At 41.7% G+C, this 27127-nt stretch overlaps 1 protein-coding gene and 1 non-coding gene across 3 annotated transcripts; both read right to left on the reverse strand.

Moving 5' to 3' along the window:
* Positions 1 to 244: 244 nt before the first annotated feature.
* On the reverse strand, positions 245 to 27087 carry SNX5 (sorting nexin 5). 2 transcript variants are annotated; one of them, XM_047851257.1, is made up of 14 exons: positions 26949 to 27087; positions 26627 to 26706; positions 14663 to 14767; positions 13420 to 13530; positions 12512 to 12633; positions 11216 to 11339; positions 10016 to 10111; positions 8719 to 8824; positions 8556 to 8631; positions 7552 to 7591; positions 7378 to 7464; positions 5835 to 5994; positions 2230 to 2315; positions 245 to 438 (listed from the first exon to the last, which is right to left on the reverse strand). In XM_047851257.1, the coding sequence occupies exons 2-14, from the start codon at positions 26672 to 26674 to the stop codon at positions 388 to 390; spliced, it is 1212 nt and encodes a 403-aa protein (XP_047707213.1). In that variant the 5' UTR covers positions 26675 to 26706; positions 26949 to 27087; the 3' UTR covers positions 245 to 387. The 2 variants fall into 2 exon arrangements, with proteins under 2 accessions (XP_047707213.1, XP_047707212.1); XM_047851256.1 differs by lacking the exon at positions 26627 to 26706 and having other exon boundaries at positions 26949 to 27081.
* LOC125163167 (small nucleolar RNA SNORD17) lies at positions 20224 to 20460 on the reverse strand. Its single transcript, XR_007151324.1, has one exon. It is a non-coding gene; the product is annotated as a small nucleolar RNA SNORD17 (small nucleolar RNA).
* Positions 27088 to 27127: the final 40 nt, after the last annotated feature.

The raw sequence follows: 27127 nt of genomic DNA on the forward strand, positions 1-27127 counted from the left end.
GGCACCTACTCTAAATTGTAGGGACATGGGCACATGAAAGTGAGACAACATGTGCCAGGCAACTGCTTATACTTGTTTCCAGAAGGCACATGTTTCCTGCACTCTTTAAGAACTAAAGACAAATTTACAGGAGAACCCAGCATTTAGATTCTGCCCACTTTGAGGTATTAAATGCATAAGGAAAGGATTAGTTATGTCCAAGTAGCATGCAATAGAAGTATTTTTAAACCAACATGGTTAAGTGTTAAGATTTTTAGAAATCAAAATATTTATTCACATAATTTTAAACTAAAGTCAAAGGTAATAAATCTTCTGTGGTAATGATTTAAGTGCAAGTGACGCTGGCTTTCTTTCACATTTGTGTCCTTCATTCAGAGAAAAGGCAGATCAGTTGTTCTTAAACAAGTCAATGCAGCTCTGCAGGAGGGAGACATTGTTCTGGAAGAAAGAAGTCAAGGTAGACCAATGAATCGTTTTACATTCCAGACCTCCTACATATCTGTAAGAAGTAAACTCAAACCCACCAACTTAAAGCTTTTCACAAGAGATTTGAAGCCTGCCAAACTGGGTTGGTCCTATTCTTTATTAAATCACAACCTGCACACCAATTTCATGCCGTCAAGTTCCTCCCCTCTGAGGGTCTGGGACTGCAGCCTGGAGAGGCTCACCACTGAAGGTAGTCGTGGCCATCCAGCACCTCCCCCACCTGAGGTTTGCTCTCAATGCACTCACACCAATTCTGCTTACTGTGACTTAACCTAAATGCTATCTAAGAGTTGTTCTTTGAAGTTGAAGGCCTTGGAAAGACCAGATAAAAAGTTGCTACAAATTTTCATGAGTGAGATTATAAATGATAAATATTCATATAGGACCTAGCACAAATTGCTTTAGAAAAGTTCTCATTTTAAAAGAAATGAGGGGCACCTGGGTGGCTCAGTTGGTTGAACATCCGGCTCCTGATCTCGGCTCAGGTCACAATCTCACAGTTTGGGAGATTGAGCCCTGCATCAGACTCTGCACTGACAGCATGGAGCCTGCTTGGGATTCCCTCCCTCCACCTCCCCTCCACCCCTCCCTTACATTCTCTCTCTCAAATAAACTTTAAAAAGGTCCAGAATGTTACAGTTATGATTTATGTATACATGACACTCTAAAACCCCAATTTAAAAGTTCATACACAACAGGACTTGGACTTAAGAAGTAAATGTTACAGTCTAAGAAATTCAAAATACACACATATGTTCAAGGTCTTCCTGCTTAACCAATGACGACTGGCCAATGACTGCTCCCCCTTCTCCAGTGGCTCTCTGCTGACCCTGTTGTCTTGGGCCTTACAGCATTTTTGGTGCTCAACTCAACTGTATCCACGAACCACCGAAAAAGCCATGCCCAGAAACTGAGTGAATTGGTCTGTGCACCGAAATGTCTTTAAAAGCTCCTTAAGTAGAATGTGTATCTAACATTGAGGATCACTGTTCTCCATTTTTTCTGTATTAAGCTAGACATTAAATATTCAAGGAAGTTTTTCCTTCCTAAACAAAAAAGAAATTAGTATCAGAAGACAAGTATATGCTCTTCTCAAAAGCAGTGTTTCATCAATAAGTTATAGAATTTTGGCTTGCAAGCAGAAAAAAATATTCCAACAACTCCCACCTACATTACAGATTAAAACCACACGCAGGGACGCCTGGGTGGCTCAAGTCAGTTGAACTTCCAACTTCAGCTCAGGTCATTATCTTGCGGTTTATGAGTTCAAGCCCCACATGGGGTCGCTGCTGTCAGGGTGGAGCCTGCCCTTGCCCCGCTCCCCTCTGACCCTCCCCTGTTCATGCACGCTCGCTTAAAAATAAGTATTAAAAACACACACACAGGGGCGCCTGGGTGGCGCAGTCGGTTAAGCGTCCGACTTCAGCCAGGTCACGATCTCGCGGTCCGGGAGTTCGAGCCCCGCGTCGGGCTCTGGGCTGATGGCTCAGAGCCTGGAGCCTGTTTCCAATTCTGTGTCTCCCTCTCTCTCTGCCCCTCCCCCGTTCATGCTCTGTCTCTCTCTGTCCCAAAAATAAATAAACGTTGAAAAAAAAAAAAAAAAAAATTAAAAAAAAAAAAAAAAAAAAAAAAAAAACACACACACAAAGCAAACCCCATCTGCCTGATGACACTGGGACAGTGAACTGGGAAAGAACTTGAACCCTAAAAAGCTTCTGGCTTAATGTGAAGGAAAACACTTACCCTGGCATGCTTTATTTCCAGTTCAGACATTTCAATTAGATTCTTTCTAAATGCTGCCACTCTCTTTCGTTTGAAGTTGATTAGTTCTGCAAAAGAGTTTACCAGCAAAAGCTGAACAATTTTCTTTAACTTCCAAATATCATTCTTACAATCTTCAAAGCTTTGATACATACATTTTCTCACATTTTTATTACCTCAGTGATTGGGACACACACCTGACATTTTATGGACAACGTAGTAACGTGCCTGCCACTGCCTTGAAAATGAACACCGCACTCAATCACTGAACATCAAAATCCAGATAATGCCACAGACTACTTAGGAGAATCTCTGAAATGGTCAGTCTTGCCCCAAACCTCTAACTCCCAGTGCTTGTGGAAAGAGGGCTGGGAGAGGTCGTGAGTCATACATACCTGTGCCAATGACTATTTTAAACGATTATTTTTAAACTTTCAAATGACCACTCATGTTCAGACAGCTTTTCTGTGGATGTGATCTGTACAACAGGCCACCTTTACATCTATTCTTTCTATTGCCAAATACTGTTCAGGACTATTGCCCCATTAGAAATCAGGCTAAGCCAAAAATAAGTGCTTCCTCCCTCAGATTCTTTCCACGAGTGAGAACCACCACTCCTTTGCTCAAATCTCCCAGATCAAGCTGGTGCTCTAGTCCTCAGGAGCAAACATACCCTCCTGTATCAGGTCTGTGCAGCACTAACCAAAAGAAATACGAAAGCAGCCACATGAAAAAGTAAACTTTCAAGAACACTTACAATGATAAGTTAGTAACACTACCTTGGATATAGTAAACAGGTCTTTCTGGATGTCCATATAAACTCACCTCCCGCCTCTAGGCCTGCACCCAGGACCAGGACTCAACACTAACCTGTCAGACCACCCATGATGCCTGCCCACACTATCACTTGTACCGTGCTCATTCAACTAACTCGTCAGTTCAGCTATGAAGTTTAGAAAGAACTCGGATTAGGCGCGCCTGGGTGGCGCAGTCGGTTAAGCGTCCGACTTCAGCCAGGTCGCGATCTCGCGGTCCGTGAGTTCGAGCCCCGCGTCGGGCTCTGGGCTGATGGCTCCGAGCCTGGAGCCTGTTTCCGATTCTGTGTCTCCCTCTCTCTCTGACCCTCCCCCCTTCATGCTCTGTCTCTCTCTGTCCCCAAAATAAATAAACGTTGAAAAAAAAAAATTTTTTTAAAATAAAATAAAAAAAAAAAAGAAAGAACTCGGATTAGAGGTAAACAGGTTAAGATCCATTCATCGCAGTATCCTATAGAACACTGTACTTTTAAATATAGTACACCCAGGCTTACGCTTTGAATAAAGAGGATAAAAATCCAACAACACATGGACAAACCTTAGGCAATCAGGACAGGCCTAAATTGGCACCACTTTAAAGTTTTGTAGTTTTTCCTTAATCCTCTCTAAAGTTGTCAGAGCTACCAAACTTTGACCTATATAATAATCTAAGATTTCAACTCCACAGTTTTGAAGTTTGTTCTCAAAAACCTAAAATTAGCTAATTAAACAAAGGACAAGAATTTATTTTACTATGGCAGCAAGAAGATTCCTTCAAAAGAATCCAAAAGACGGCCACATGAGCATAGTGGCATGGCTTTTGCAAGATTTCTGTACAGAGAAGCTCTGTCCCTTACAGCTAAGTTATAGTACTGAAAACATAAGCCAAGACAAAACAAAGGACAAGAACTCTATTACTTATTGCTAGTATCAGGATGTTTTCAGATATGCCTGGATTTTGGAACCAAAGGTGTGGGGGAAGGGGGAATTCTGAGAAAACAGTCTTAAAATGAGCTAGGGATTTGTCACAGAAAGCCAAGGTCTGGGAGTGAATCAAGTACAGTTACCACTATAATTACATTCAGGAAGACACATTCTTGACTTTTGCTCTAGCATGTTCCATGGCTCCTGAGAACTGCAGGTTAGACCACCCCATCCCTCCGCCCTGCGCCTAATAAGGAAAACTACAATTTACACTCCTGTTCTGTGGAAATGGAACACTATCTCCCCAAAAAAGTTAAGCCATAATCCCCCCTACTCTGGAATGAGATAAGGCAAAAAAGAACCCTGCGGCTGTGGACTGGAACTGTATCGCCACCATGACTCCTGGAGAGATTTACACACCCCTCTATTTCCTGGCTGTCTCCTGAATGGCCTAGAAAGACACCCTAGGAGAAATTAGCACACTCAACACCCTAATCTTGTCACAATTCTGTAACTAAACAGAACCTACACTTCTGGAAGAAATGGTGATTTCTAGGGCTAGAGAAGATATAGGACATGCCAACTTAAAGGTGCTTCCCCCTAAGTCTGGACAAATTGAGCGCCAAAATAATGCACTACAATAATGAATTTAAAAACTATTTTCAAAAATAGAAACCCATGACTAACAATGACAAGAAAGGAAATGTGCAAAAGAAGGGAAGGCTTGTGCTTAATGGATGATGATGATGCCAAAGGCTTGGGAAGAGAACACTAGAACTGGGGAGCAGGGAACCGTCTTTCTGCAACCAGCACAGTAGGAGCTGGCTCAGGCAAGACTCAACACAGTCTAAATTTAGGGAGAAACTATCTGCAGGGTTTTTAAATGGTCTCCTCACACAGTTGATTAGTGACGTGGGTATTAACTATACAGCAAAGAAATTAACACTACAAATGAGGAGAAAACGAACAGAACATGCCCTCAGATGTGACACCCGAAAGACACATTACTCACAGAATATTCTGTTGGAAATGCATAACTAGAACCTATTCGTTGCAGAAATAGACCATCTGAAAACAAAGAACACTGTTTGTAGAGACTATGGTCTCCAAAAAGGCAAATGTCATTTTATTTTGTTTTTTTTTTTTTTTTTAATTTTATTTTTTTTTATTTTTTTCAACGTTTATTTATTTTTGGGACAGAGAGAGACAGAGCATGAACGGGGGAGGGGCAGAGAGAGAGGGAGACACAGAATCGGAAGCAGGCTCCAGGCTCCGAGCCATCAGCCCAGAGCCTGACGCGGGGCTCGAACTCACGGACCGCGAGATCGTGACCTGGCTGAAGTCGGACGCTTAACCGACTGCGCCACCCAGGCGCCCCAAATGTCATTTTAAAAAAAGGTGAAGGGGTGGGGGCCTGAGAAGGGTTCCTTCCAAATTAGAGGAGACACAAGAGCAATGGTAACCTAATGGCAACCCCAGACGGGAAGCCATTATTAGGGCCAACAATAAGATGAGAATAGAGAGAGCAGGTTGGAGTGTGTTGTATTAAAGTTTACCAAAGTGGGTAAGTGTACTATAGGGATGTAAGACAAATACTCAACAAAGCTTAGGGATAAAAGGACCATAATACATACAACTTAATCTCAAATGGCTAAAAAAGAAAAGACCACTCCACGTGTATTTATAAACACAAACGTGGCAGCATGGGTGCACGTGCAAGAGACGAAGCAGAAGGGGAAAACTAGACAGCTAGGTGACTCCAAGTAAAGAATAAATGGGTGTTCTTTTTACTTTCTGTGCAACTTTTCTCTGTGAGCTTGAAATTATTTCCAAATAAAAAGCAAAAAGTAAAGAATAGCCCTGCTCAACCTTCTTTTGCAGATTCAGAGAGCTGTTCAAATTTCTGGCAGCATTCTTGCTGGTGTGCCTCAGCCAACTTGACATCTTTGCTTTTCAACCTGGCCTTATCCAATGCTTTGTTTGAGTTCTCATAGTCGGTGAGGGCTTTGGTGCGTCTGTATAAGAGATCCTGAGAATAAAATTAACACAAAGGACATGGTAGTTAAACTTATCCTGAAAAATCGCCAGAGAACACAACAGGAAGACTAAGTACCTGAACCACTCTAAAAACCAGCCCAAGTACCGTGGATGTCAGTGCACTGCCTGAAATGTCAGATGGCAACAATCTAATCCACTTCTACCTTCCCCTCCCATGTTTTTATGTTTTCTTTAATCTCAAGATTAGGCTGGGAACAGCAATTCTTATGGCATTGCCGAGAGGTTTTGGAATTCTTTATATGGATCAAGAAAAAAAACCCAACAGTGAAAACTAAAGGATTTTTTTTTAGTTGATTCAGTCACGGAAAGCAAGTTCAGAAAATTAACCACCTTCTACTGAAACATAGGCAGGCACTACTGGGTGCATCCAGTGATACTGCTAGAACACAACTAGGCAGTGAGGCAGGAAGAACCTTCCTCTAACCCTGCCCCACAAGTCCTGCCTTGAGGAGTCTAACCCCAGGCTCTCATTTGAAATAAAGACATTTGCAACCTATGGCAAAGTACAAGTTACCTCCGTATTTAAAATCTGATAGATATGTGAGTTTCAACATACAATTATGTGTTCTTGTGTTCACTCAAAAAATCTGTGTTTATCATCAGCTCTTAAGTCCATTAAAATAGAAAATGAGATACAATCCAATGTAAAAAAAAAAAAAATATATATATATATACATATACATATATATATATATATATATATATATATATCCAAATAGAAGACTCAGGAAACATGCCAAAAGACAAATGAATAAAATAAAATAAAATGACTGTAAGGGAAATAATGAATTCCTACTTCCTAATGATTATTTTCCCTAATTTTACATTGCCTGATTCAGCAGGAGTAATTTAAATATTTTTGTTTAGTGTTATGCCCAGTGAATCCATGTTTCGTTCCCAATGGTCATTCTGCTTACCACTTAGTCTTGCCTTTTGGTAAGTAATGGTTTATGACTCAGTAACTGCAATTCAATAAACACTCACAAACCCCAAAATCTTTTCTCCTTCAGAAATAGCCCTTTTGGTGTGTGTTCAGTTACACCCATATCCAATATCCTACGACCCCCCAAATTACTATCTGATCAACTCAGCATCACCCCTACTGCTCTTAAGTGATACAAGCCAAAGGATTACTGTTTGGACTCTGGCTGGACATCCCTTTTTCACTCTCCTAAATACAAGCCCAGCCCAAACACTGAACAGACTTGCCTGTACCTTGCTATAGCATGTGTTTCCCCAAACTGCAAATCCCTTGCTATTCCTGAATGAACTCAATTAATGGTAATTCAAATGTCTCTCAGTTTGGCAAGGTGGTCCCGAATTACTCCAATGCAGGAACTCCTGTCTTACTTACCTTAGCAGCCTCTATGTTGAGCATGTAGTATCGGAGAAGTTCTGTCAGCTTTAAATCTTCATCTGAGGAGACTCGACTCTCTACTTTCTATTAAAAAAAAGTAAAAGTCACCATCACCTAAGCAGACATCTACAGATTATAAAATATTATGAAGACCAATATAAAAATCCTTACCCTAAGTTTTTCAAATAGCTCAGCAACCTTCAAAAGGTACCTGAAAATATACACATGATTTTGGCAGAAGGTCTTAAAATCATGTATGAAACAGGACCTTATCAATACTCTTAAGACATGAATGAGTAAATGCAGGAGTCCTAGCCTTTAGTGCTTTACAATCAGTTTATCAAAGTAGCACTTTCATCATCAATTGGCACAATCTAGTAGTGAGGACGATTACAGAACTGGGCACACACGGACAGTGCCACACTCATGGCTATCGGCCTCTCTTGCCGCCCCTTCAGCAACCTTGCCATGCAGAAACCATGTCCCAAGATAGTCTTTAACCAATGCCAAAGCTGTGTTAACCAAGGGCAGGTTCTAAAAAGCCACCACCATGGGTATCCCAAAGCCATAAATATACTATTTAAAACAAAAACAAAAAGCTACTATTTCACCTGGGTTCTGCTATTATCCTGTCTTCCACCTTCAAATCAGAAATGTTATACCTGTTATACCAAGCCCTAGGTGTTAAGTAGAATACAACCTCACACCAGAAATGCTCAGGATGGAGAAACTGTGAAAAGTTCATATAAAAAAGCTCAACAATCTGACTGGGGTCATTGCATTACCCTTAGGACCACCTTAACCAAAACAAATGTTAAGTCCAGGGCATTACCAGACAAAGCACCATTTGCCACAGAACATACAAAGCAAACTTAATTCAGAGACAACTCCAAAATTAAAGCAAATCAATTAAAAAATGGAGACAGTCTGACAAAAATAAAGGCTTTGACAACAGCTACCATGTTTGGTATAGAAGTGCCCCGAGTCCCCAGCAAACACCTTAAATCTGTCTACATTCATAGGGTAGATAAGATTTGAGTGCTGGAGACGATCATCTACTCTTGATGAGCTGGCACCCAAAAGCAGAAGTGAAATTATTATAGTCATTATTCATTATAACACCCAGGAGTTTTTGACTAACAGAAAGGGAAAATGCTTTTCCAAGAAAAACTTACTTTTTGATGACCGTGGGCTCTTCTAAAGCCAGGCTATGCAGGCAGGCTGCAGTGTGGATATAGTCATCTGCAACATCTGCAGAAATAAGGACAGTTCTTTTTATATGAACAAAGCTGGCACACTGAGCAAAGCTAAGGTGGCTAGTGGGTAAATGGTATTTACTTTTATGAGATCGGGTCATTTTGTCAGCTTTTGCACATGAATCCTTGATCCTATTATAATAGTTAATGAGGAAATTCTTTTCTTGCTCAAAGAAGTCATCTACCTCCTAAAAGAGGAAAAGAAGATATGTAAGAAGCAAAACTCTTAAGAATATGAATGCATTTTGTATCAGTAGAAACATTAAGGACATAAGTTCATCCATAAGAACTTTAACCTCTATGGATCAGGGAAATCCAAACTGACAAAACAGCATTTCATACCCAAGACTGGCAAAACTCAAGTGCTGGCAAGAAATGTCAACAGAGAAAACCACTTTGAAGAGTCATTCAACAATGCCCAGGAAAACTCTGGCACTAAGATCCAGCAATCCTGGTAGAGAAGTGGTTCTTGCCTAGATTGTAACCTAGCCACATTTGTGTGTATGGGGGGTAAATCTGGTGCATACCAGCCAGGGATGCCAAACATCCAGCAATGTGTGGGTATAGGACAGCCCGACACACCTTAAAACACGGCAAGGACGAAGTCCTAGAGTTACAAATTTTTGACAACGCCCTCCACCCAGCACCTGTACTCTGGGCTCCCTGCCCAAGCCCTCAACAAAAGTGGTAAAAGTCAGACACAAGATGGTAACTCAGTGGACGGTAACCATCAGTGGAAGGGGGTTGAGGAGTCAGAGATTAATTATCGCCAGGGTAAATGGGAGACTTGTATGTCAATTTGGTCTTTTAGAACAGCTCTGTCCAACAGAAGTATGTGAACCACATGTGCTATTTAAAAAATCTCTAGTAGCCACATTTAAAAGAAAAAAAAAAAAGGTGAAACTACTTTTAATACTTTATATTCTTTTCTTCTTATGAAATTCTTAAAACCCAACACATAGGTAAAATTAAAAATCTGGTTCTTTAATTATACTAAGTAACTACATGCTAAGTGCTCAAGTGCTGCATGTGGCTGAGACTACCAAAGTGGACACTGTAGTTCTGGAGAATAGCATGAAATACTAATCCTGTAGCTTATTTTCTTTCTAAAAATAATTGAACAACTGCTTTGTTTACAGAAAAGGAGAAAATGGAAGAATTAAGTGTGTGAAGGTTCTTATCTCCTCAAGAGAACAGGGTATTTTAAGAGAATAAGTGAAAATTAAATGAGTAGATAAAAAATAACCAAAATTTGAAAAAACTATTTACATTTCTGTGAAGTTAATACCATTTGTTTCACAAATAGCTCTTCTGAAGAAATAAAAGGTCACCTATTCACACGAAGTCAGAATTTTCTACAACAGCTAAAAGCCACTTACTTTAACTCCAGAAAAAAGGACTTCATCAGCACTTTTCACCACACTTTTGAAAAAGCCACCAAACATCTCTTTGGTATTTTTCCGCCTGACACTTAGCTGGGTGGGGGGAATCCAAAAGAACAGTTTATGGCACACACATTTTTCTAAATCTAAAACCCTAAATACATTCTAAGTGGTACTGTTTACTAACACAGGCACACACAGAAGATACTTCCATCTTACCACTAGATCTAAAATATCAAATAAACAGCCAAACCTAAATACAAGCAATAATTCTAAAAGCATGACTTAAAGTTATTTTGGGAAGCTACTTAGCACTAAGTCTTGGCCTTTATTTTTATTTTTTTTAAAGTAGGCTCTGCACCCAACCTGGGGCTTGAACTCATGACCCAAAGATCAAGAGTTGTATGCTCTATGACTGAGCTAGCCAGGCATGTCTTTGTGGCCTCTAAATCCTTAAATTATTGAAACTCACTGGTTAGAAGATGCTGAAGTGTGATGCCTAGGTGGCTCAGTCAGGCATCTGATTCTTGGTATCAGCTCAGGTCATGATCTCACAGTTCACAAGACTGAGCCCTTTGTCAGGTCTGCATTGACAGCACCAGTGCCTGCTTGGGATTCTCCTTCTCTCTCTTTGCCCTCCACCCCCACCACGGCTTGTCCTCTCTCAAAATAAACTTAAAAAAAAAAAAATGCTGAGGAAATTTTTAAGTCAGGGCTTGCCTCACGCATATTAAGTAATAAAAAACATAACACTGGGAAAAAAGGGCAAAGCATATGACTCCTTCCAACAAACAGGTAGCCAAGGAGAAAAAAAATGTGAATCAAAATTCCTCTTAATAATCCCCAAATTATTGGGGGATAAAAAGTAAAAATCTTTAAGCAGCATCTTTAAAAATGTCTTACACAATGGATCTATGGGGCAGAGGGAAATAGCATCTAAAAAAGGATTCCATTATGCCATTAAAAAATTCAGTACTTTAAAAGTCAATTTTTCAGAAAATATATCAAGCATGTCTTATTTTTATTTTTTTTAAAGCAATCTCTACACCCAACATGGGGCTCAAACTCATGACACCGAGATCAAGAGTCGCATGTTATATACCAGCTGAGCCAGACAGGGGCCCTTCAAGCATATTTTTAAAAATATGGTCATGTGTGTTTTCACTGGATCATGGAAATGGAACAAAAATGCCTTACATCCTGATCATATTCCAGGAACACATGGAAGTTGCGATCTTTACTGAGAACAGGGTGAGAGGAGAGCCGCTGCAGAAAGACTTCATGAGAGGACACAGTCTTCTTAAAGACTGCAAGATACTCACTGGAAGAGAAGCACACAAGGAATTCAACTGGTACCACTCGACTCAACGACCAATACTGGTCCTGGTTATCACTGTTCTGCTTCATACCACTAAGTGAAACACCTGAACTGGACCAAAACATTTTGGTATAACTTTATATCTAATTAGGTAATACGGCATTTGCCAATTGGGAATCTGTGGAACGAACCCAAAGAAGGGCAAAAGTAAAGTATAACCAGAGTTGAGCAAGTCTACAAAAAGTCCAAACCTACATGCAATCAGTGCTAGTATTCAGCAGCCACAGAACATGGTTTCTGTAAAATAATGAAAACCCTTTAATCCTGTAGCCACGTACATAAGCACTGAAGTCTATCTACTAAGCCTTAGAATTATTAGACATTATAAAGTGACTTCATCTCAATCTAGGTATTCAAGATCACTGTAAACTTCTCAATGGTAGGACTTCAGTTGGCTGCATTCAGTGCTTTATGCTCAGAACAGCCCATGATAGACACTCAAGCCATGTGCGGGGAATGACTTAGTACCTGGAGGCGTATGAGCACTGGCCCTAGAGAGTAGCGACATGCGTAGGGCAAGGCACAGAAGAGAGCTGTTGAAACGGGCACCACACTGATTATGGAAGGGGGAGGGAGTCAAGAGAGAAGTACAATAATTTCATAAGAAACTTTAATGCAAACCCCCAACGGTGATAGAGAATAAAGAATCCATTTTTGTTTGAAATAAATTATAACCAAGTTAAAATACGCTTCCTGTGAACCTGGACTTCTTTCAAACCATCAATATGATTATTATTCAGAGTGCTGCCTTGAAAGAGCCATCACTGCAATCTAGTTTCAGTTATAACTCCAGTAACCAAACTACAGGGAGTAAGGCTTTGTACATTATCAGCAGCCTGAGAGTCTTTATCTATAAAGACAAAGGTTTACTTCACTATGCCAGACCAGCATTCCGAGTATGGTCTACATGGGGGGAAACAACTGGGTCCATCCAGTGTCAGTGGCCCCCAGAGAATCAAAGTTAAAGTACAAACTGCAAAATGTAGTTTTACAAGACAGCACTGGGCCACTAATTAACTGCCATACTTTGGAAAAGCTGCCAGGTTCTCCTGATTTCTGTACACATCACCACTTTTTTCTCAAAAGACACCGTCCTGTCAAGAAAATCCACTTACGCTTCCAGCTCTTGCTTCATCTTAGCAAATTCTTCTTTGGTCATAGACCCTTCACCCTCTCCCAGTTTCTGCATCTTTTCTCGAGGGCCATCGAAGTCAGGCTTTGTAGGAGCAGGCGGAATCTGTAGGAGAAGCAGATTAACTTGAGAGTATTCTTGTCCCGGTGGTGTTCTACTCAGTGCCTATGCACAGAAGGCAGCCATCCCAGTGGGGCTGACAGGTCAATCTCTGTTTTTCTTTTAATCTGATTCCTTTTGGCCATATAAAAAAGAAATCTCCTCCCCACACCTGGGCACTCAGACTGCAAGCATTTGTTCAGGTTACCTATGATGGACGACTGATAGGGTATAATATCAGCCTGCTTCCATTTAAGTTTAAAATGTAAATACTATAATCAGCAATAAAATGAAGTTGATGAAGCACCATCAAAATTAGTCTCTAGATATCAAAGGAAACAACTCTAATTTTGAGTGAAGAGAATATTCTCAAACAAAGGCTTTAATACTACTTTTGTTAACACAAAGACAACGGCTTCCCTCACTCCTTGAGCAGACTACAACACTTTTGAGAAATCTACTGAATGTACGCCATCAGCACTACTGAGGTTTTCCTAGAAATCAATTCTTGATGGCTGAAAGTGCCAGAGAAACCCCAAACCCAAAGATAGGGAAGATTCAAATCATGAAACCGTTTAGCCTCTTCTCTTATACAGGTCATAAGACTACGCTTCACCTCACAGCTATAACACCATTCTCATGTTTTTAGCCTTTACCAATAACACCTGCTCTAGTTGGTAGATGAAATCAGTTTTCACAACCCCTTATAAAAAGTGGGTAAAAGTCTCTTTAAACAAAATGAACAATAAGGTAGAAGAAACTGACTTGTTTGATTTTCTAAAATGCACTTACGATAAGCCCAGCATAGTCTGCGGTTTCAATAAGAGTATCATGTAGCCACACAAAGTCTTCATGTTGCCTTGTAACAGAAAACTCTGGGCTCTGAAACGTGGGCAGCGTTGTCTGTAAAGAGCAGAGTAAGAAGTTAATTGGTAACTACCACTTTTTGATAAAGTGGTTTGGATTTCCTGGGCTGCGCTATGGGAAAATTCTGCATAATAAAACATCTCAGTGAGACTCAGTAAAGAACAAAAGCAGCAACACATGACCTTCCCACTAAAATCATAGCTAAGATTCAACATATTCTGTAAGGAATTCTTTTCACAAAACTCCACCTGAGGTCAACTTAGGCAGATATAATCACATAGGTGTCACACTGCCTCCTGAGTGAGGCATGCTAATCAAGCCACCAAGGTATTAAAAGAAAACCACATGGGAGAGGACCCTACATACAGACAGCAGGTCTGTATGCTGGAGGTGGCCTGTATCTAGCATCAAACTGCCTAATTCAAATTGTGCCTCAGCCATTTACTTTCTTTAAACATGTGGCTCAGTTTCCTCATCTGTAAAATAGGGATAATAGGATACCATCATAAAGTTGTTGTGAAGAGAAAATTAAATCCATAAATAAACTAAATAAATATGAATAAAATAAAGGTAAATAAACCCTTTTCAACAATGCCTGGCATAAGACAAGCATTCAATACATTTTAACTTGTATGGAAGGAGAAAGGAGGCTGAACATGTTCCAGAAAGGATGGATTCTGCAAAATTACATTTACTTTCCATGTTTTTCAGATTAGCATATTGCCTTTGTCAAAAACTCTGGAAATTGTTCTGAATCACAAGAAACAGGAGGGGCAAAGGCCAATAATTTAGTAAATACGGAGAAAGCAAGCACTTCTCATGCATGCTAATTAAAAACAAAGGTGGAAGATGTGCTCTGCTTAGTAGGCAGCTCCACCTGTATCACTTCGTCTGGTTCGGCTTCCTCATGGAGCAGAGTATATACAATATCAGCAATACCCACAGCCCAAGGGCTCCACCATAGTGGAAAATGCTGAACCAAGAGCATTTATCTGATGCTCACTACAAGCAAGATGAGGGATGTACTCACTCAGCAGTAGTTCTACACTGCCAAAAAAAAAAAAAAAAAAAAGGCAACCATTTCAGTTGAGGAGGTCTCTTCATCACTGTGAATCACAAGGCTGTAACCTAACATTGCTTTGATTACTGAAGTCATTCTGTCACTTACCTTGGTGTGCACTGTAAATTTGACCTTATCTCTCTCACTGAGTGCATCAGGTATGTCAATCTGAAGCGAGGGATCAACATTCAGGTCCACAGATACAGATCTCAGCTGAAATACATTTTTTGGCTATTTAGTCTCAATTTCACTGTAGTGTTAAAAAGTATCCTTCTAAAAATGGAAGCTAGTAATTAAAAGGTGTTCTATACAAGATCATTGGGGCGCCTGGGTGGCTCAGTCGGTTGAGCGTCTGACTTCGGCTCAGGTCATGATCTCGCGGGGTCTGTGGGTTCCAGCCCCACGTCGGGCTCTGTGCTGACAGCTCAGAGCCTGGAGCCTGCTTCAGATTCTGTGTCTCCCTCTCTCTCTGCCCCTCCCCCGGTCATGCTCTGTCTCTCTCTGTCTCAAAAATAATTAAACATTAAAAAAAAAATTTAAAAAAAAAAAGATCATTTATGACAAAGTCAGCTGAGGTATCTCTTAAGTTTATTTGAAATTGCAGGGAAACCTGCAGATAGGTAGGTCCAAAATATTTATGTAATCTGAACAAAGCAACTACATGATTTTAGGTCTATGTGAAAAATACATTTAACCAAACACTTCAACTGTACTAGTAAGAAGTCTTGAACTAGATAGAACGAAAGCTTGAACTTCTCACATAAATGCCCAAACTACAAATAACATTCAAAAGGCATTAACCCGATAGTACACAGAACTGAAAGAAGTTAGAAACTAAGAGAAGACATAGAGAACAACAGTAAAGTGGTATGAGATTCCTGAGTAGACAGAAAAATCCAGCTCAAGAGTAAACCAATTTATATTCAGGGATTGTTTCAAAGAGGTGAGAAATCTAGACACAAGAGGTGAATTATAAAATCCCACTGTGGTTACACGAGGGACAAGTGTGAAAACACTGCCCTGGAAGCCAAAGTAACTGATTCTGTGAGTTGGTAATTCAGAGGAAAATAATACCCCAAAACACATGTTTGCCAGTTTAAGAATTTGGGGGGAGACAACTGGAAGAACTTCACTGTTGTTAAAAAGTGGCTAAAATGCTTTCCTACTAAACTTAAAATATAATGAATTTCCTAATTTTTAAAGCAGACAAGCTGATGGTCAATCTGAAGACTTGACACAAACATGGCCTGACAGCGCACCAGCATAAGCAGCTCATCCCTCTTCCACCCAACTAGGAAACTAGTGCTGAAATAACATGTCACAACACTCTAGATTACTGCACCTGGAGAATGCCAAGTGAAGACTGGCATCAAGAGGATGAGAGAACAGGGAATATAAAGGTATGTATGTCCTGGTGGATTCTTTGCCTCAAAATAAAAAATTCAAGACCAAGGTTTGACTTCTGAAACTAGAAAATCTGGTTCAACCAGGCCTATAAAGACACCAAAAAATGGATTCACACACACAAAAAAACGCATGGATTATTTCTTTCTCTTTTCTATCTTAAAAGCTGCCAGTACTCCCCCTTTCCCGTTAAGCACTGCAACGAAGAAAAATTTTAAATTGCAAAAACCAGTAGCCCTGGAACAGTGGCTCTCCTCTAAGAAATAATTCAAACATCAAATATTAATAAAATCACAGTATACTTTAACAGTCCCTGACATCTCAACCTCAACACTTCTTCAAAATGAATTCTTGATGACTCCTATGAAATATTTGCTTGTTTGGCTTAATTTTCACATGTCCATTTATGAGATCTCTGCAAACAAAGATAAAGCCCCAAGGTCAGGGACACTTCATTTTATCACAACTCTGACATATTTCTGATAAAAGCTTCCTTCCTTCTGTTAACTTACCACTGGGCAAATATGTTGAAAAAGATCTCAAAATACACACTGAATTTGATTGCAGAGAATACTGGCCATCCTGTCTATCTCATGTTTGTGTCCGGCAGTTTAGGAGATAAAGTAGGCCAGGTATAAAAGAGTCCAGAAATACTGCTAGAAAGGTAGAGTAGCCCTTGGAACAGGTCTAAGGTGCATTTAAACAACTGCTACGGTGCCTAAGATTCCAGTTCCTGAAGAAGTCACAAATCCTGGTTTCCAGCCAATTTTTTTTTAACATGCTGACAATTCCATTTTAGCTCACTACAAGCCAAGCAAACTCTATGAGCCTACAAACTGCACACAGCCTACGTTGTGAATTAGGATTGAAGGACCCCAGGGGAATGTAATCTAGTAAATGGAATTCATTTAAGCACTATAGTCAAAGCTACAATGGACTTTCCCAACTGCTTTTTGTTCCACAGAACAATTACTTTGGTTTCAGGGTGCCTGGGTGGCTAGGTTGATCAGGCTTCCAACTTCCACTCAGGCCACATGATCTCATGGCTATGAGTTCCAGTCACACTCAGACTCTGTGCTGACAGTTCTGAGCCTGGAGCCTGCTTCAGATTCTGTGTCTATGCCTCTCTCTCTCAAAAACAAACATTTTTTTTTTAAAGTTACTCTGGTTTCACCTTTCTTCCTATACTCTCAACCACACAGAGGTAAAACTCCAGACTATTATGTTACCGCCTTCCTTTCTTGTCAGCATACAAATTTCATTTTTTGCAGTGAGGACACAGAGAAATAGCAAAAACCCCTAAAGGTTTCAAAAGACTTTCCACCATAGCAGGATATCAAGGACCTAAGTTTCTCCAGCAAGAAATCATTTTTGCCTGGATACACTGCCCCAGGAAGGGATTCAAACAAAAATCCAACCACCTGACATGATAGTCTTAACCATCAAAAACCAAACAAAAACAGCCCAGATAGCACAGTAAGTCTGTATTTGTGCATTAAAGAGTTGTCTAAAAAGGGATACCGGCAAAATTCTAAGCATTCAGGTCATCCATCACCAACTCAAGAGTTCTCATTCACAAGTTAAATCAACTTTCTTGTATTGAAGCATATAACCCTCCAGATACCAAAGATAAATCATCAAGGAGTAAAAAGTTGTGAAATGTTCAAAGCTTTTAAGTCAGCACTGTATCCTGACTCCGGAAGCACAAGTGTGATTAAAAGGTCAGCATTCTTTCTTCTCCTTAGTCAACAAAACTAACTCTCCACAGCTTGATGCCACAGTACGTGCTAAATAAATCACCAGCATGGAGGGTATAAGGAGTGGATGGCATCCCTTCATATACTTTTGCCCATTCACCCACCTCTATCCCAAGTAAGAATTCAGAGTACTATTTAGCACTGCAGGCCAACATGTCAGTCTTTGACTTGGGCCACAGATATCAAAATGCCTAAAATGGCTGTTTAAATCAGCAAGGAGGCAAACTGCAGAACTATCTGAGAGCAGGCATGTAATTTTTCTGTTTCCCAGTTCCCTCAGGTATATCTCCTGAGAAGTGAATTTAGAAGGCATCTTCTCTGGGGCACCTGGGTGGCTCAGTCAGTTAAAAGTGTCCAATCTTAGCTTGGGTCATGATCTCGAGGTCAATGGGATCAAACTCCATGTCAGGCTCTGTGCTGACAGCTAAGAGCCTGGAGCCTGCTTCGGATTTCTGTGTCCCTGAGGTCTCTCCTGCTCTCTGCCCCTCCCCCACTTGCATTCTCTCTCTCTCTCTCTCTCTCTCTCTCAAAAACAAACATTAAAAAGAATTTTTTTTAAATTAAAAGGTATCTACTCTCAGGACACCCAGTGGCTCAGTCAGTTAAGGTTCCAACTCTTGATTTCAGCTCACATCATGATTGTCATATTACAGTTTGTGAGATTAAGCCCTGTATCAGGCTCTGCACTGTGCTTAGGATTCTCTCTCCCTTTTTCTCTGGCCTTCCCCTGCTTGCGTGCTCCCTCAAATAAGCTTAAAAAAAAATAAAATAAAAACCTTGCCTAGTCTCAAACAATGGAATTTAAGTTTCTGAATGTAAATTTTGTGGTAAGAGAACCTGAAAAGGAGAAAAACTGATAAAGAATCCCTGTGCATTTCCTCACCTGATCATCACCTTCACAGTCGGGGCACCTGACACTGGTTACAGGACAATTCTGCAGAGCTCTGAGCTGCTAAAAACCACTTTTGGTCCAAATTTCATTTATGACTCACTCTGGTACAAAAGCATCAAGTGCAAAGCTCCTTCTTCAAATGGTTTAATGGCTTACAGATGGCAAAGGGTACCTATGTGACTGGACAACACAGAAGGGTAGATTCTGAAATTCAGAATCCACAGGGAGAATAGAAATACTTACAGAAAATATCAATGTTATGGGGACTACAGACTCCAGTTTAAACTAGCACCATGCAGCCAAAACGACAAGACACAACAAAAAGAAATTATCTCCACAGTAACTGTGCTCTGCTAGAATGGGGACTACCTGAATAACCATTAAATCTAACTAGCTTTGCAGCAGAGGATGGGCTACATGGGTGATAGGTATTAAGGAGGGCACTTGTGATGAGCACTGGGTGTTATATGTGATAAATCACTAAATTCTACTCCTGAAACCAGTATTAAAAAATTTAAATAAAACCTTGGAAATAAAAATAAATCTTACTTATTCTGTACATAGTAAGGAATTGAATACGCTAGCACATGCGACATCAGTATGTCTTCCCTTCAAACTATTCCTTTTTCCTAAGGATTTTGCTTTATCCTTCCCACTGCCTACAGAACTAAGACCTGTGTTAGGGAGAGGGCCAATATGACAAGTCATCCATGAATGGTGTCAACAGCATGGAGCCAAAACGGAGGCAAGAAGCCTGCCTTGTAAATCAGATTTTCATTCTGACCACAAGAACCAAGAAACAGACTATTTCAGCTAGAAAGGTAAGGATACCTTACATAGCCCAATACTTACTTGTGAGGAAATAAATCCAAAAATGCTCAGCTGCAGACACACTCTAGATCTGCATTAGTTCTGAAAGCAAGACTCACATGATACTTATGAAACATACTCAGGGCACCTGGGTGGCTCAGTCGGTTAAGCGTCCAACTTCAGGTCAGGTCATGATCTCACACTCCATGAGTTCAACCCCGCGTCGGGCTCTGTGCTGACAGCTCAGAGCCTGGAGCCTGCTTCAGATTCTGTGTCTCCCTCTCTCTCTGCCCCTCCCCTGCTCATGCTCTGTCTCTGTCTCAAAAATAATTAAAAACATTAAAAAAATATATTTAAGAAATACTGTATTATGGTTCCAATTCATTAGGAAGTGCTCTATTAGAGAAATTCTAATGCCATATCCTCCTCCAAAACCCTCTTTATGGTTCAAGTATTGCTATTCCAATTGTTAGTTTTCTTCCATCCTGAAAGGTAACCAAAACCTGTTTATTATCTGCATTCAAGCCCAGCTTTTCATCATAGCACTGGTGCATAAAAAACAATTCAATGGACTATAAGCAATGTAGGAGCTCTGCTTTTATAGATCTTTGTCTTCATCTCCTGCCTCCTTCCTCCCTCACACCAATTGGATCTCCCCTTCCTATAATTCAGGCCTGCCAATATTATATCTTAATCCTCAAAGACAATGGAACCAAAGACTTCTGGAAAATCTCAGGCTACCAACATAGAGAATAGCTATGGAAGTTAGTCACATGCTTTAAAAACTAGATAAAGGGCTGCAGCAAGTGATCAGATTTCCACCACTCATCTTGGTGAGATGGGACCCAGAGGGCCCCACCCCTGCTGACACCAACCATTCTTACCGGTAGTCTACCAACACACAAGCTGTCCACGGTAGAACACTGCAGACTGCAGGGCATTTAGAGGCTACATAGCTCCGAGTTCCTAGAACAGGAACCGAGGCTTGGAAGAAGGTCAGTGCAGCACACTCAGCGAATGGATAAACTGAATCATCACTTCACAGAGCTGCAAGCCTTTGAACCAGTCAAATCCCAACAAGGAACCAGAAAGAGATTAAGTTGTATTATTTATCAGCTTAAATACCTTCATTTCAAGAAATCCATCTACTGGTGCACCAGGATGGCTCAGTCAGTTAAGTGTGACTCTTGCTTTCGGCTCAGGTCATGATCTCACAGGTTTGTGAGCTCAAGCCATAGGTCAGGCTCTGGGCTGACAACTGCAGAGCCTGCTTGGGATTGTCTCCCTCTCTCTCTGCCCCACCCCCATTCATTCTCACTCTCTCAAAATAAACAAGCATTAAAAAAAAGAACTTAGGGGTGCCTGGGTGGCTCAGTCGGTTGAGCGTCCGACTTGGGCTCAGGTCATGATCTCACGGTTCGTGGGTTCAAGCCCCGCATCGGGCTCTGTGCTGACAGCTCAGAGCCTGTTTCAGATTCTGTGTCGCCTTTTCTCTCTGCCCCTCCCCCACTTGCACTCTGTCTCAAAAATAAACATTAAAAAAAAAAACTTTAAAAAAATCCATCTACTTGCCAGATACCTGGATTATTTTTTCAAAGGAGTTCACAAACAAATGAGTTGAGATCTGTACAGATCTTTTGCTGGGAAGCAAAACACCAATGCTACAGAGGAAGTAGCTCCAACAAATTCATTCAAAGCTCAAATCCTCTGCATCCCCACCAAGACTCCTCCCAGCAGTTCCCTAGTCTACTATGTCCACAGCCCTCCAAAACCTGACATTTTACACATTACTCATGTTGATGAGAGTATTCAGAAACATTTACCACCTTATCCTTATGATCTTACTTTATGATCAACCCAAGATGAAATAGAAATAGGTTTAAGAATAAAAAAATTTACCTTCACCACCAATGCAGATGGTTCAGCAACATGGATAGAACTGTCTGAGGTTAAGCTTGTGTCATCTAAATTTGAGACACAAAAAGCATACAAAGAGGTCGCCTGCTTCATGGTGGGATTTCTTCTGCTTTGTGTCAGAAGTAGGACGTTTCCCAGATCATTCTGATACAAAGATTTCAATTCTTCACTTTTATAACTCAACAGTTCCCTGGGACCCATCAGCACCAATGTTCAAGCTTTGTACTGCCCTCCATGGAAAAGCCAAATAAAAGCTTTGCAAGTGGTAACACCTACATTTGTACTCTTCATGATTCACACTGACCAGAATGAAAACTTATGGGTCTGACCCACCAAGAGACGTAAATCGTAAACTCTTCAGGCAGAAAACGCCTACCACAGGTTAACATAAGCAACTATCTTGAGAAAATTACCCTTCCTCTCCAGACCACACAGTAGTACCTTAAAATATCACAACAAATGTGTTAAAGGAGAAGTGGGAGGGAGTCAAGCCAAAGACCCAATTTCTTTTTAAAAAATTTTTTTTTCAACGTTTTTATTTATTTTTGGGACAGAGAGAGACAGAGCATGAACGGGGGAGGGGCAGAGAGAGAGGGAGACACAGAATCTGAAGCAGGCTCCAGGCTCTGAGCCATCAGCCCAGAGCCCGACGCGGGGCTCGAACTCACGGACCGCAAGATCGTGACCTGGCTGAAGTCGGACGCCCAACCGACTGCGCCACCCAGGCGCCCCTCAAAGACCCAATTTCTAAAGCAAAGGTAGTTCAGTCATTCCTTTGTGCCTTCAACTACAACTTACACACTCCCCTCTGTGTATTTATGGCTTGCATTTGGGATATGAAACAGCTGATGATTTCCACATCCCTCTTTTAGGAGAAAGATACTCTTAAGAGTAACTCAATAACCGGAGTACCTGCATGGCTCAGTCGGTTAATCCTCCAGCTCTTGATTTCAGCTCAGGTCATGACCTCACAGTTGTGAGTTTGAGCCCAGTGTTGGGCTCTGCACCGTGTCAGGAGAAGCCTGCCTGGAATGCTCTGTGCCCCTCCCCCATTCATTCTGTCTCTCTCTCAAAAATTAAAAAAAAGTAACTCAATGGATCCCAGCCCAAAATGTCCTGCAAGTGCTGTCATCAGAGCCTCAGGTTTCCACTGTCCAAAGTGGCACTGAACTCCATCATGGTAAACACTTATGTGCCCCTTTGTAACCTTCAATTGCCCAGAAGCTGCTGAAGAAAACCACCTTTAACCATCTTTGGTTCCTCAATACTGGGGGGAAAGTTAATTTCAAAAATGGTCAACAACGCTTATATTTTATATAGCATATTGTTGCCTTAGAATTTATCAGTCCTAGACCTGACAAGATTTGAAATAGGCTTACTAAGTATTTAGCCTCTAACACAACCTAACCCACTCATATCACACCATTTTAGAGAGAAGAATTAACAAGTGATTCTCAGTCAAGGGACATTTGGCAATGTGTAATTTTACTCTTGATACTGGAGAGAAGGGAGTGGTCACCTAGTAGAGGCCAGGGATATTGCTAAACACACATTTACTATGTACATACCACAACAAAAACTTACCAAGACCAAAATATCCATAGTACTCAGGTTGAGAAATCCCACCTTAAACTAAAACTCTATATTAGACATAATCTAAGTCTCACCAAATGAAAATTTAACCTCAGAATCTAGAAAATTCTCCCTTGGCCATTTCTTCCCATAGCACAAAAAAAGAAAAAAAAAAAGTGAGATTATGACCTACTAAAGCGGCATTCACAAATGAGGATCCTAAGACACTGTGTGCAAGTTACTGATCCAGAACTAAGGTGTGGGCAGCTCTGATAAGTCATGCTTCCCAAGCTTAGAAAATTAAAAGAAAAATGAAGTCATTTAGTATAAACTCCAGTCCACAAAAATTACTAAGTTTGGACTTGCTATAGTATTGTTAAAAGTTCAAGACTGTTCCTATACTAACACAAATTGTAGGTCATTCTTCCATCCAAGCTGGAGGCGAGTAGCATCCCTACAACTTCCACACCAGTTTAAAGAAAAACTCGCTGCAAACCAGAGCAGTATCTCAAATATTAATGACTGGCTCTGAGGAGACACCATCCACCCAAAGTCCATATAACCAACTAGTGAAAGACCAAGTTGTAACAGCAGTAGGTGGGGAGGGGTATCACCTAGCTCTTGCAAAGCTTTTGTGTTAAGCTTCAGTCCAGTAGCAATTTAAGAATCATTTAAAAAAAAAAAAAAGGGGGGGGCGCCTGGGTGGTGCAGTCGGTTAAGCGTCCGACTTCAGCCAGGTCACGATCTCACGGTCTGGGAGTTCGAGCCCCGCGTCGGGCTCTGGGCTGATGGCTCAGAGCCTGGAGCCTGTTTCCGATTCTGTGTCTCCCTCTCTCTCTGCCCCTCCCCCGTTCATGCTCTGTCTCTCGCTGTCCCAAAAATAAATAAACGTTGAAAAAAAAAAAAAATCCAAGATCAATGAGGACCCTTAGAAAGATACACACTGAACCTGAGTAGAAACTCAAACATGCTGCCCGGCTATTTTAATGACTTTTTGGCAAAGGGAAGCCTCAGAGAACCTAGAAAGTACAGAATGACTAAAGGCCAGGGTTAACTATCATTGTTGCAGAAAAAAGGTTCCGCATAATCTCCAATTATTTTCCTCTACCCATCACAGAAAACTCCGGACACCAGGGAACTCTGGGGGACAGGGAAGCTCATTACTAGTTTATCATGAAGAGAAGGCCTAATGGTGTTAATCCTTTAGTTGACTTTTTCAGGAACTAAACTTGGGAAAAACCTACTTTCCTGAATTTAAAGACCAAGATATAATCTTTACTATCAGTTGAGGACTAGTTAAAAAAACAACATCAATCATGTATCTCTTCTCATAAACTACTTTTGGGGAAAGGAGACAAATCCCAAAACCTTCAGCTAACGGATGTAACTAAACGGAAATATCAGGCTACCAAATACAAACCAATACTCCTTTTAGTTTTGCTGAACAAGCCAAAAAGAGCACTTGCTGTACAAGCATTCAAAACCCTCAAGAATCATTTATGTTCCCTACTTAACTAGTGGACCTAAACCCCACGAACCCTTATCCTCAAGGAAATCCCAAAATAATCAGAATATTTAAACTTACAACATTTTCAGTTTAAAAATGTAAAATATGTCAGGGGCACCTGGATGGCTCAGTCCGTTAAGCGGCGACTTCGGCTCAGGTCATGATCTCACAGCTCGTTGAGTTCGAGCCCTACATTGGGCTCTGTGCTGACAACTCAGCCTGGAGCCTGCTTCAGATTCTGTGTCTCCCTCCCTCTCTGCCCCTCCCCTGCTCATGCTCTCTCTCTCTCAAAAATAAACATTAAAAAAAAATTTGTTTTAAATGTAAAAAATTTCAATTGACTAACAAAGCTGTATTATGGCAAGAGGATAGTTTGCCTAAGATTTGACTTCCTGTTTGTTTGGGCTTTTTTTACACTTGTCCCAAACTCCCTTTTGCTCAACAGTGAAAACCACCTAGACTTGATACACAGCACGGGGCTAAGCATCACAGATAAAAGCAAAATAAAGCTGAGTTTTAGAGTAGCATTTTACTAAGCTTTATTATTTCCCAATTTCTGTAATTAAAAAAAAAAAATCAGGAAAATTCCATATAATCCTCGCCTGCACCCACTAAAACCAACAGGCAGGAAACAGCCTTTATAAACTTCCAATTCTGCCGGAGCATCAGCGCGGTGGGAAAATTATTTTAAAAGCCAGCTACAATCTAGTGTGGTAACAGAAGATAGTTGAAGGAGTTAACTCCTTTTAAAATGCTGTAATAAAACAGATTTTGGAGGAAGAGGTGAGGTATCAGGTGATAGAAATTGCTGTCAAAATTCCTATTCAACACCTAAACTTCTATAGACAAAACTACCGCTGTATTTTACAAAGAATCATGGTCTCAAGTTCCCACTTACCTCTTAGTTAAAAAAAAAAAGAAAGAAAGATAAGTTTACTTATTTCAAATTTCAAAAAAAAACTACCCCAATCAAGACTCTACTGTCACACACAAAGCTGCATTTCAATAACAGAGCAGTGAGGGGCACCTGGGTGGCTAGGGTCACGATCTCACCTTTGAGTCCCAGACTCCCTAGGGGCTCTCCGCTGTCAGCCTGGAGTCCACCTCAGATCCTCTGCCCCCCGGTCTCAAAAATAAACACTAAAATATGTACACATTAAAAAAAAAAGAAGAAGAAAAAACTAAACACACACGACAACAAGAACTTTGTTGGAAGAATCCAGCTAGCTGTGTTAACTTCGCTACTGACTACATGAAAGTGTCTCCAAACGTGCTGTGGATCAAAGGATGTCTTTGACTTTTAAGTATGTGTAACTCTAAGGTGCCTTCCAGGTCACCTACATTTGAAAGCGCCTTGTATTCTTTTTTTTCGTTTTAGGTCAGAAAAACTTTCCTGGTGATGATTCATCTGCACATAACGTCGCGGCTCGCACCCACCTCTACAAATTGCCAAACGATCTTAAGTGTAAATGACCAGTAATAAGCAGAGACTGGCCTCTAAATCTTTACTTGGCCATAATACCCTGAATTTACTGCAACAGTTACCCTTCAGACCTCAAGATTTAGGGGGCACGGGGGCGGTTTACATAAACGCGCAAAATTTTAAAAGTAAAAAACCAAGTTCAGTAAGTATTGGAGAGCGCCTACTAAAAATTACAGAATTCCCGCAGTGACGCATTTGGCGTTTACAAAGTTGTGAGGAGCAAGCGTCAGATTGGACTTGACGGAATTTCCCCAGTATTTGGGCCAAAGAGACCTTTCCCAAAGTGAGGGGGGCGGGGGAGAGGGGTGAGTTTGAAGGCAACGGCACCAAATTATGCCATTTGCGGCATGTCAGGTGGATTTCACCTTCACCGTTCAGTCTTTGCTAAGAGTTTTCACAACCTTCCACGCGAGAGCACATTCCCGAGTCTCCAGAGAGAAGCTCCGGGGACTCGCCGCGCGCTCTCGGTACCCGCCACCCGGGCTCGTGCTACCGACACCGATCTCGAGACTCTGGTTGTCGCCTCGGGTCCGCAGCGAGCGCCGGCAGAGCCCTTAAAGGGGACGAAGCAGAGGGCGCGCGGGGACCAGCGAGTACCCCCGCGTGGAAGGCTTTTCGCGGGGAGACACGGTGGCACGAGCAGTCCCCGTGGGACAGGGAAAGGAATGTGGGGGTCCGGGAGGTCGGCGGGGCCTCCCGTCCTGGAGCATGAGAGCGAGGAGGGCCTCACCTTGCTGCGGTCCTCCTCCTGCTGCAGCAACTCGGGAACCGCGGCCATGGCGACGCGGGACTCGAGCGGGGGCCGCCTGGCTGTGCGAGGAAAGAAGAGACTGGGCCGCCGCCGCCGCCTCGGGGGCGCCTCTCAGGGGCGGCCGCGGCCCCGCCTCCGCCAGCCTCCCTGACCGACGGCGGCAGGAGGCCTCCGGACTCCTCCACCATCCCAGCAGCCCCGGGAAAGGCCAGCGGCGCGCCACGTGCTCCCCCAGAACGGCCTCCCCCGTCCCCGCTGCCGTCCATCTTGGAGCCGGGCAAAAAAGCTACTCGGGGCCTACCCTCGCTCCGGGCCACGCGGAAACCACCGACCGCAGGGCCGCGAGAAGGACGCCGAGAAGCGGACGCTCTCCCAGCAAAGCGCGTGTCAAGAAAGCCCGCTCTCTCGTGCGGGAGAATTTATTACTCAGCCAGAGTCCAAGATGGCGACCATCCGTGACGTAACAAGATATCGTGAGAG

The sequence above is a fragment of the Prionailurus viverrinus genome, chromosome A3 (genome assembly GCF_022837055.1).
Source record: "Prionailurus viverrinus isolate Anna chromosome A3, UM_Priviv_1.0, whole genome shotgun sequence".
Classification (NCBI taxonomy): Eukaryota; Metazoa; Chordata; class Mammalia; order Carnivora; family Felidae; genus Prionailurus; species Prionailurus viverrinus.

Coding starts and splice junctions, on each gene's coding strand:
- SNX5 (XM_047851257.1), bottom strand. CDS start 26,674: ATGGCCGCGGTTCCCGAGTTGCTGCAGCAGGAGGAGGACCGCAGCAAG. Junction 14,768..26,626: donor AGGAGGAGGACCGCAGCAAG/GTGAGGCCCTCC, acceptor AATGTATTTCAG/CTGAGATCTGTATCTGTGGA. Junction 7,592..8,555: donor GAGCCCACGGTCATCAAAAA/GTAAGTTTTTCT, acceptor GTATATTTTCAG/GTACCTTTTGAAGGTTGCTG.